Source organism: Meleagris gallopavo, chromosome 19 (genome assembly GCF_905368555.1).
Source record: "Meleagris gallopavo chromosome 19, MGAL_WU_HG_1.1, whole genome shotgun sequence".
Classification (NCBI taxonomy): Eukaryota; Metazoa; Chordata; class Aves; order Galliformes; family Phasianidae; genus Meleagris; species Meleagris gallopavo.
In genome coordinates, this window is record NC_139422.1 from 4,840,561 (window position 1) to 4,849,154 (window position 8,594).

The 8,594-nt window shown below is 55.2% G+C and overlaps 2 protein-coding genes across 4 annotated transcripts; one reads left to right on the forward strand and one right to left on the reverse strand.

Moving 5' to 3' along the window:
* Positions 1-164: 164 nt before the first annotated feature.
* On the reverse strand, positions 165-4,762 carry COQ4 (coenzyme Q4). 2 transcript variants are annotated; one of them, XM_085239216.1, is made up of 7 exons: positions 4,643-4,762; positions 4,157-4,336; positions 3,528-3,624; positions 2,291-2,393; positions 1,839-1,968; positions 1,153-1,246; positions 165-906 (listed from the first exon to the last, which is right to left on the reverse strand). In XM_085239216.1, the coding sequence occupies exons 1-7, from the start codon at positions 4,719-4,721 to the stop codon at positions 744-746; spliced, it is 846 nt and encodes a 281-aa protein (XP_085095342.1). In that variant the 5' UTR covers positions 4,722-4,762; the 3' UTR covers positions 165-743. The 2 variants fall into 2 exon arrangements, with proteins under 2 accessions (XP_085095342.1, XP_085095341.1); XM_085239215.1 differs by lacking the exon at positions 4,643-4,762 and adding an exon at positions 4,417-4,535.
* TRUB2 (TruB pseudouridine synthase family member 2) lies at positions 4,472-8,253 on the forward strand. Of its 2 annotated transcripts, XM_085239213.1 has the most exons (8): positions 4,472-4,604; positions 4,682-4,801; positions 4,881-4,955; positions 5,093-5,154; positions 5,355-5,436; positions 5,992-6,064; positions 6,456-6,592; positions 7,355-8,253. In XM_085239213.1, the coding sequence occupies exons 1-8, from the start codon at positions 4,508-4,510 to the stop codon at positions 7,642-7,644; spliced, it is 936 nt and encodes a 311-aa protein (XP_085095339.1). In that variant the 5' UTR covers positions 4,472-4,507; the 3' UTR covers positions 7,645-8,253. The 2 variants fall into 2 exon arrangements, with proteins under 2 accessions (XP_085095339.1, XP_085095340.1); XM_085239214.1 differs by lacking the exon at positions 4,881-4,955.
* Positions 8,254-8,594: the final 341 nt, after the last annotated feature.

Here is an 8,594-nt window from a genome sequence, read left to right on the forward strand (position 1 = left end):
TGGGCCGGAACCGTCCCAGGACGCGGTGGCACAGCCCGGCGCTGGGGCGGCCCACGGTGAAGTCTCGTGGAATCCCGGACCCGAAAAGTGCCGAGGTCTCACGTCACATCTCCCCACCAGACGGGGAGAGAAGGCGGGTGGGAGGAGGGAGAAGGAACCACAGCTCCACCACAGGTTTTATTGAGCAAGAAGGAATTTCAACAGCAAACCTCCCCGCACGCAGCCCCGCCTGCCCTGTGGCTCTGCCCCTGCTCTGCAAACAGCCGCCGGCACGCTGAACCCTCAACCCGCACTGCGAGCAGCGCCCGGATGCAGGGCAGCGTCCAGTCCTGCTCCCCTAGGACTCTGCCCTAATCCCCATCACACCACCTCACCGTCAGAAGACAATTCCTATCAAAAACCTCTCACAGTGACATTTTTGACGAGGAGGGCCTCAGGCCTGCATGGCCTGAATTTGCTGTGTCTGCATTCACTCCCAACCCAGCAAAACCCAGCTGTAAAAGCACGGCAGGACTTGGCCATCTTTCCGCCCGCTGACAAACAGCAGAAGAGGTCACATTTCGTCAGGGCACGGGGAGGTCTCTCCCAACAGGGGGCTGCCAGTTCTTGACAGGAGGGAACAGCACCAGGTCGGGACCAGCAGAGTCACACTGCGCTCATGCGGCAGGAGGAGACGGAGCAGTGCAGGGAACAGCTGCCAACGGGGGATCCCTCATTTCCCCCCCCCCGCCTAAAGCATGAGCTCACACACGGACAGCCGGAGGGGGGAAGATGCCAATTTCCTCCCGCAGGGACTCCACGCTCTGCTCCCAGCGCTGCTCATAATACACATTGAGGACACAGCTGGCGTTGCGCCCGCTCCGGACCGCCCATGGAACCAGCTCGGTGGCCAGGACCTGCAGCTTTCTGCAACAAAGGGCACAGAAGACAATGGTTTTCATTTCCACGTTTGGCTTTCTATTTCCTCTTCCAAGTCCCTGTTCCGGGCAGATGCAAACCCTACGCCCCTGCACCCTTCAGCACTCCTGCTTATCTCACAGGGGAAACTGAAGCATGGGACGGGACTCTGTGTGGGAAGGTTACAGCCAGCAGCAAACCCAAGATCAGAACTCAGGTTAACACCGACTCTCATCAGACAGCATCACTGCCTACCGTGCGTTGAGACGAACGGGGCCAAACGCTGCTCCCAGCACACACATGGGCAGCCCCGTCTGGACGGCTTCAAACCATTTCACCACGACCTCACCTGGGAGGAAGCAAAGCGCCGTGAGCAGGCACAGGGACGGTCCCACACCGAGACAGGAGCCCTGCACTGCCCCCCAGGGACAGCCTGGCAGCCACCCCCAGAAGCAGCACCGCTTGTCACTACCCCACAAGCCTGGGCATGGCCCAGGCAGGCTGGGCTCCTGGAGATCTTTAGCGATGCTAAATGAGGATTTTCCCGTGTACCTTTCCCCATCTCCCAGCATGGGAAAGCCCATTTCAGCCATTGTCACATCTCAGCCAGAACCTTCCAAGGGACCAGAAATGCTGGTTCCTGCTGGCTCACCAGCAAGGCTCAGCTTGTGACTTTGAGTCAGACACAAAATGAGGGGAAAGGACACGGGGATGCAGATAAGGAACCAGGAAACCCCTAAGCCTGCACTCAGAGCTTGCAAAACACCACATCATGGTTAACCCAGCAGGCACTGAACACCCACAGATGACAGACAACAGCGGTGCAGGACAGGGATTGCGGCCAACCTCCCTGTGCACCTCTGTGGGCTGGGGATCAGGGATTCCGATGGGCCAAAAACCATCACTGGGGTTGATGGGCAGCATGGAACGTGGCAGCTCACCCAGCATGTTGGTGGGCATGCCCAGCAGGGTGTGCATCAGGTCGTGCACTTCCCGGTACCGCTGGATCACGTATGCCAGCTCTTCATCATCCACGAACTTGGCTGGCATGCGGGTGTCTGGAGAAACCTTCTGCAAGGGCAAAGAGGTGCAGGTCAGCCAGAACTCGAAGCCTCTGATTTCAATCTTTAACACACAGCAATGCAGAGCTCCCCATCAGCGCATCTCTCAGCCCCTAATGCTGTGAGTATCATTTACACAGACAAAACACACGGGCTGCACAACACTGAGGATGCATCACCCACACCCAGCATCACATCCCGACCTCCCAACTCCCACCAATTCCCTTCATCTCCTCCAGCTGCCCTATGGGCTTCTCCACGGCCACAAGCTCCCTCTAAATCTCATCTGTGCTCCTGGCACAGAGACCACCACAGTGAGATCCCACACTCACGTTGTCCTCCAAGAAGCGGACGTATTCACGGCCCAGCGTGCCGTCTGGCAGCCCCCGCAGCCGGGCCATGTCCAGTGTGGAGAGGCGGATGCGAGGCCGCTCCCTGAAACAGAAAGCACTGAGCATCGTGTGGGACCCACACACTGGGGGCCCTGGGCAGAAGACCTGGAAACCCCTCCCTGCTCTTCCCTGCACAGCCCCCAAGTGCTCCCACCAGGATGTGTTCTTTAAGGAGTCCACCTGAGGCCCTGGCAGTGAGAACTGCCACCTATTGCCACTCCAGCAGCTCTGGGAGGAGAAGTGCAGTGCCTGCACCGAGCCTGGCTAGCAGTCAGGCCCAGGGAGTGGATCTCAGTGCCCCTGTGAAACAGACAGACTTCAAAGCAACAGCCTGAAAGAGAGGAAGGTGTTTGTTCTAAATGCAGGTTTCGCTTCTTTCCTACTCAGGCTTTCATTGGCAGCCATGTGGCGGCCAAGCACAGAAAGGCCTCCTGTCCAGGCTGGTGGCAAATAGGCACCATGCAGCACTGGGACGGAACAAAAGCCCTTTTTCAGGACAAATTCTCCTCCTGATAAAAGCCTGCGGTGAATCCAGGAGCTGCCCAGATGCCAGGGAGATAAGCAGGATGAGCACCAGCTCTACCCTGGCTGCAGCAAATGCTTCCTTGTATCCCTCATCAGCTGGAGGGACTGGAAAAAAAAAAAAAAAAGAGGAAGGACAGTGAGATCGTGGTTAATCAAAGCCTTATTGAGTCCCTCCTGGTCCTCAGACTTGTGCCCAACATGTCCCTGCAGACACAGAAGCAAAAGCCATCAAGTCTTATCTCACAGCTTAGGGAGATGCCGTGGGTGGTGGAATGAAGGCATGGAGGTGCCTATGGAGAAGACAAAACAGTGGGGTGGAGTCCCCAGTGGAGGAAATGCTGCAGAGGACGAAACAGAGAAAACACACTGCATCCACACAAAGAGAGACAGCACCTGCCAGTGGCAGCAGAGCAGAACAGACAGCGATGTTGAAACAGGGCCCAGGGGCTCCGTGCTGCTGCTCCTGGATCTGCTGCAGGGCTTTGCTGAGCACTAAGCACAGAGCAAAATCCACAGCCGGGAGGCTCAGAGCTGACAGATGCCTGAGCTCCTCAAATGGCAGCAGTGTGGGGCTCTCCTTTACAGGGCCCAGGGGGCAGAGGGATGGGGTCTGACACAGGTGGAGGGTCAGGGCCGGGTGCGGGGGACGCACTGGAGGATGCGGTAACCTTCAGGGTCATTCCTCATCCTGTCTCGCAGCTTGGGCAGGGCAAGGCAGCCCGTGGTCTCACCGAGGACTGCCACCATGTCTGAAAGAGAGACCGCACAGTGACACGCCAATAGCACAATCCTGCACACGTTTTGCATTTGCTGCACCTGGACACATTTGGTTGACATGGGAGGAAAGGGGGCACCGAGTGCTGCAGGCAGGCAGAGACCTGCTTGGCAGGGGCTCACAGAATCATTCAGGTTGGAAAAGCCCTCTCAAGTCCAACCCCAGCCCACCCCCATGCCCACCGACACGTCCCTCAGTGCTACATCTCCACAGGTCTGGAAAACCTCCATGGATGGTGACCCCAGCACTCCCTGGGCAGCTGTGTCAGTGCAGCACCGCTCCTTCTGAGAAGAAATGTTCCCCAATACCCAACTGAACCCCTCAGCATACATGGGGCCATCACCTCTCATCCTACCGCTGTTCCCCAGGAGCAGAGGCCGGCTCACCTCACCACAACTCCTTTCAGGGATTGCAGGGAGCGACGAGGTCTCCCCCGAGCCTCTTCTGCTCCACACTCAGCCATCCCATCTCCCTCAGCCTCCACTCCGTACCCCAGCCCCACGCACCGTGTCTGTAGGGGTCCCACAGAGCCGCGCACGCCGAGCCGGCCGCCAGCAGCGCTTTCTGCAGCGGGCTGGTCGGGATGTGCCCGGGGTACAGCGGGACGCGCCCCACCGGCTGTTCTTCCTCCTCCCCATCCTCCTCCTCCTCAGCGCGGGGCTCGGCGCGGCTCAGCGCGGCTCTGCCTGCGGGGAGCGGCGGTGGCAAAGCTCAGAGTCACGGCAGCCTCGGGACGAGCCGCACCGGAGGCGCGGGGCTCCCTTACCCGGAGCGCCGCGCACCGCCCGCAGCAGCGCGGCCCGCACCGCCGCCCCCCGCAGCATGGCGCAGCCCCGGAAGCGGCGGGGCGGGGCGGAATGGCGGCGGTGCCTGCGGGGCTGTTCGCCGTGTACAAACCGCCGGGAGTGGCGTGGAACAGCGTGCGGGATGCGGTGGAGACGCGGCTGCTGCGCGGTAAGCGGAGCTCCGGGACCCCCCCCATAAATACACACACGCGGCTCCGTCTCTGATTATCCTCCCGTTTCTTGCAGAGCTCAACGCGGCCCCAGAGCGGCCCCCGCGGAGCCGCATCCGCTTCCTGCCCGCTGCGAGCGCGGGGCCGCCGGGGTTGGAGGCCGTGCGGGTGCCGGTGTTGGCCGAGCACCGCCTGGGTGAGCGGCGGGAGCGGCGGGGAGGTCGGTACGGGGAGGGCCGGGAGGGTCCCGCGCTGACCGCCGTCTCTTTCCGCAGTTCGAGGGCCCCGCTTCACGCAGCTGAAGATCGGCGCCGGGCACCGGCTGGACGTGAAGGCGTCGGGGGTCTTCGGTGCGAGCGGGGGGCGGGGGGCGGCGCGGCTGGGTGATGGGGGACGTTAAGGCAGCTCTGCCGTGCCGTCCGCACGCTGCTCCGGGACGGGCGGCGGGGCGGCAGCTCCGGCTGTAAGCGTGCCTCCTGTGTTGCAGTGCTCGGTGTAGGCCACGGGAACAAGCTCCTCAGCCACCTGTACAACTGCCACCTGAGCAAGGTAGGCGCTGCGCGGTGCCGCAGGCACCCAAACTGCCCTGGGATGGGTTCTGAGTCTCAGTGCCGCCCCGGAGGTGTTCCAGACCCGTGGGACGCGGCACTGAGGGACGTGGCGCTGGGACGGGCTGATGGCTGGATGTGATGCTACTCAGTGGCTCTGAACCTTCCTTTGATGGATTACGCCCTCTGCTTTTCTTGGAGGTTTACACAGTTGGGGGGCAGTTTGGTAAAGCTACCGAGGACTTCTCAAACACTGGGAAGCTGATAGAGAAGACAACGTTTGGTAAGAAACTGAATCGATGTGTTTAAGAAAAAAAAACAACTCAAGAGAACACAAAACAAATTGCACTCCTGCTGAATAGCAAGGCATTTGGCCAGGTAAAATGCACAGCAACGGAAGGTAGTGCTCCAAACGCTCCCTGGCCTCTCTTTATGCACATAGCCCACATGCAGTCAAGGTGTTTTTCTCCACCTGTGCTGAGTGCAGCACACACAAACCAGTCTGAGCCCTCATCCCTCCCGTGGGTGGGAGCCAGATCTGCTTATATCACATCTAGAGGTAGCAGCGAGAAGCCTTTGTGGAATTAAATCCTTCAGCCACTTGTATGAGAAACTGTAGCCAGCATCTTGAAATCAATTAAGAAAAAATGACCCTTCCTTTGTAGCGCAGCACTGTGCTGCTCATTTACATGGCCCGATGAGCAGAGCTTACTCCACACCGAGGCTCCTGTGAACCATTTGGATGCGACCTGCTAACACTGATGGCGCCACTCAGGCTGCTGTCCTTCCAGCTTCCAAATGGATAATTGAGAGTTTGTTCCTACCTTGATATTTGCAGATCATATCACGAGGGAGAAGCTGGAACGGATTCTCGCCGTCATCCAAGGAACAAATCACAAGGCCTTGCTGATGTACGTATGGAAAAAACATGGCTGTGTTTGCCATGACAGCTTGTGAAGGTTTGAGCGCTAGATCAGACAGACAGAAGTTACTTAGAGTGCTCTGTATGCTGGTGAGAGACCAATGTTAAGTGTCCTTTTTGTATTCTGACACCTCCAGCTCCAATAGGACCTGCTGGTTGCAGTAAGACCTACACTGATATCTTATAGACGTGGCCAAGCACCTCCCTCCCAAACTGCTACACTGCTGCAAACAGCACAGCATTAAGATGTGTGCAGAAACTTAACGCATGGGCAGTTCTGAGAACAACAAGTGCAGCTCTGCTTTAGTTGGGACTGTATTTTGAATCCCATTGAAGAGAAGCATTCAGTGTCTGCTCCGCTCCTTTTCTCCTTTTTCCAGGCATTCTAACATCGATATGAAAACACAGGAGGCCTATGAGCTGGCTGTGAAGGGGCTGATTCGCCCCATGGGAAAAAGCCCCCCAATAATCACTGCAATCCGGTGTCTCCAGTTTGCACTCCCTGAATTCCAGCTAGGTAGGACTGGTGCAGAACGGACTGGGGGAAGTCTGGTGTGTATATGTATATAAGTTGGTAAAACCCACTTTCCTCTTAGTGCCCTAATGCACAATGAATTGAAAGGAGCTTGGTACCAACCAGTAATCCCTGCAGTGTCGTGAGTTGTTCCTTCCAAGCTCAGCACAGCATCCCTTTGCTGGTTGATCTCTGTAGTGCAAAGCCTTTTTTTCCTTTTTCTGAGAGCAATTGTCTGAAACCTTCACAGAACTGAAGATGCTGTAGCAAATCAAACCAGCTGCACACCTCCCTCATTTTGCTTTTCCTGCTACTTGCAGATCTTAGACTGAGGCAAGAAATTTTGTAAAGTGAATGCCTATGGGGCAAAATTCTTCCGTATGCCAATATTTAAATGCAGTGCAGCTCAGGGGGGCATGGGAGGGTGTTGAAAGATGGTTTGCCTTTCTGCAGTCGATCTTCTATTGCCCATAAATCATTCACCTTATCACAAAAGTGGTAAGGTAAATCCTCTCCACTTTAAAATATCTAAATCTCTGTAATTCTGCTGTATATACAGATTTGTTCTTTAAAGCTTTAGTTTCTGGAGGGGCTAGGACAGCCCAGTATTCCAGAAATGCACAGTCCACCTGTGCTTTATCATAGCAATCTATTCTGCTGAACTGTTTCCTTCAGCGTAAGCGTGATGGATGTCTGCGTTACAGACAAGGTCTGAGTTTGTCCCATTGCTTTGCTCGTTCTAAAGGAATCTCTCTGACCTTCCAGAAATTCACTGCTTGCACGAGACCCAGCAGTACCTCCGAAAAGTAGTCCATGAGATTGGTCTGGAGCTGAAATCATCTGCTGTGTGCACACAAGTGCGAAGAACACGTGATGGTGTCTTCACGTTGGATGATGCTCTCCTGAGAACGCAGTGGAACCTGCAGAGCATACAGAATGCAATTCTGAACTGTCAGCTTAGAGTGAAAACCGAGTTAGAAAAAACAATGAGCCATTGGGATGGAAGTGTTCTTCAGGAGATGGATGCTGAGACTGCCCACACCACTGACAGCTGAGTACGTGCTCCAGAGGGAACATCCACATCCCCTCTGTAACACAATAACAGCTACGTGCTGACAGGATGATGGACAGCAGAAGGAAAGAGGTTAATTGCAGTTCACTTCCACCATTTCTTCGAAATGACTTTAATCAGAGAGGCATTTTTTCATTGACAGGCTGTATAGTTTTTTTTTTTAAAGCACTGTAAACAGTTCATTAACAGGAGTTAGCTGTGCCAAAATCCCTGTTGGCTTCGGGATCATTAGGTTGCTATGGGATATAGAAACCACTTCCCAAATTGTTCAGCAGCAGGAAACACAAGCACCTTCTTACAGAGCTGTGCTCTCTTGATTGCATGGATCTGTTTGCAACCAGTAGCACAACTCCACTGCTGCACAGGCTTTTATTTTCCCTATGTTCCCCTAGCAAAAGTAGTGCCTTTGCTTTAGCCCCACTTTCAGAGCCAGAAATGAGACTAAAAGAGGGCTGCCGGGGAGGAAAGGCAGCTTACCTCGAGTCCAGAAGGGAAACGGCTGTCGGACAGAGTGTGTGCAGTGCAGAAAGAGGGACTGACACAAAGATGTTAACAACACAAGGAATAAAAGTGAAATTGACGTGAATGGAAAGAGGCTGTTTTTGAGTTCAGCGCTACAGACAAGTACACTGACCCTTTAATTAAGAAAGAAAAAGCTTTGTTTGTTTTTGCTGATGAACCAGGGGTGCTCAGGGCTGTGGTGTCCTGCACTTTGGCAGCTGCCTGCAGGCAGAGGTACTGCCTCTCCATGGAGGTTTCAGTTCTGTAATTCCACTTGTTATCTGTGAGATCATTAGATGTGGATTAGACTTAACGGAAATAAGCTTTCTAAATTTAAATTAAAAACGGTGCTGTTACAACATGCACTATTTTCCTGCTATCTGCCCAGCCAGAGACTTGCTTACTTCTAGATATTTACATACTCTAGAAAGC

What these genes read in the sequence shown, in the direction of transcription:
- TRUB2 (XM_085239213.1), top strand. Translation starts at nt 4,508, where the DNA reads ATGGCGGCGGTGCCTGCGGGGCTGTTCGCCGTGTACAAACCGCCGGGA. An exon ending in ACAACTGCCACCTGAGCAAG is followed by an intron (nt 5,155 to 5,354) that starts GTAGGCGCTGCG and finishes CTTTTCTTGGAG; the next exon opens with GTTTACACAGTTGGGGGGCA. An exon ending in GATAGAGAAGACAACGTTTG is followed by an intron (nt 5,437 to 5,991) that starts GTAAGAAACTGA and finishes TGATATTTGCAG; the next exon opens with ATCATATCACGAGGGAGAAG.
- COQ4 (XM_085239216.1), bottom strand. Translation starts at nt 4,721, where the DNA reads ATGCGGCTCCGCGGGGGCCGCTCTGGGGCCGCGTTGAGCTCTGCAAGA. An exon ending in TCCGCTTCTTGGAGGACAAC is followed by an intron (nt 1,969 to 2,290) that starts GTGAGTGTGGGA and finishes TTGCCCTTGCAG; the next exon opens with AAGGTTTCTCCAGACACCCG. An exon ending in CATGCCCACCAACATGCTGG is followed by an intron (nt 1,247 to 1,838) that starts GTGAGCTGCCAC and finishes GCTTCCTCCCAG; the next exon opens with GTGAGGTCGTGGTGAAATGG.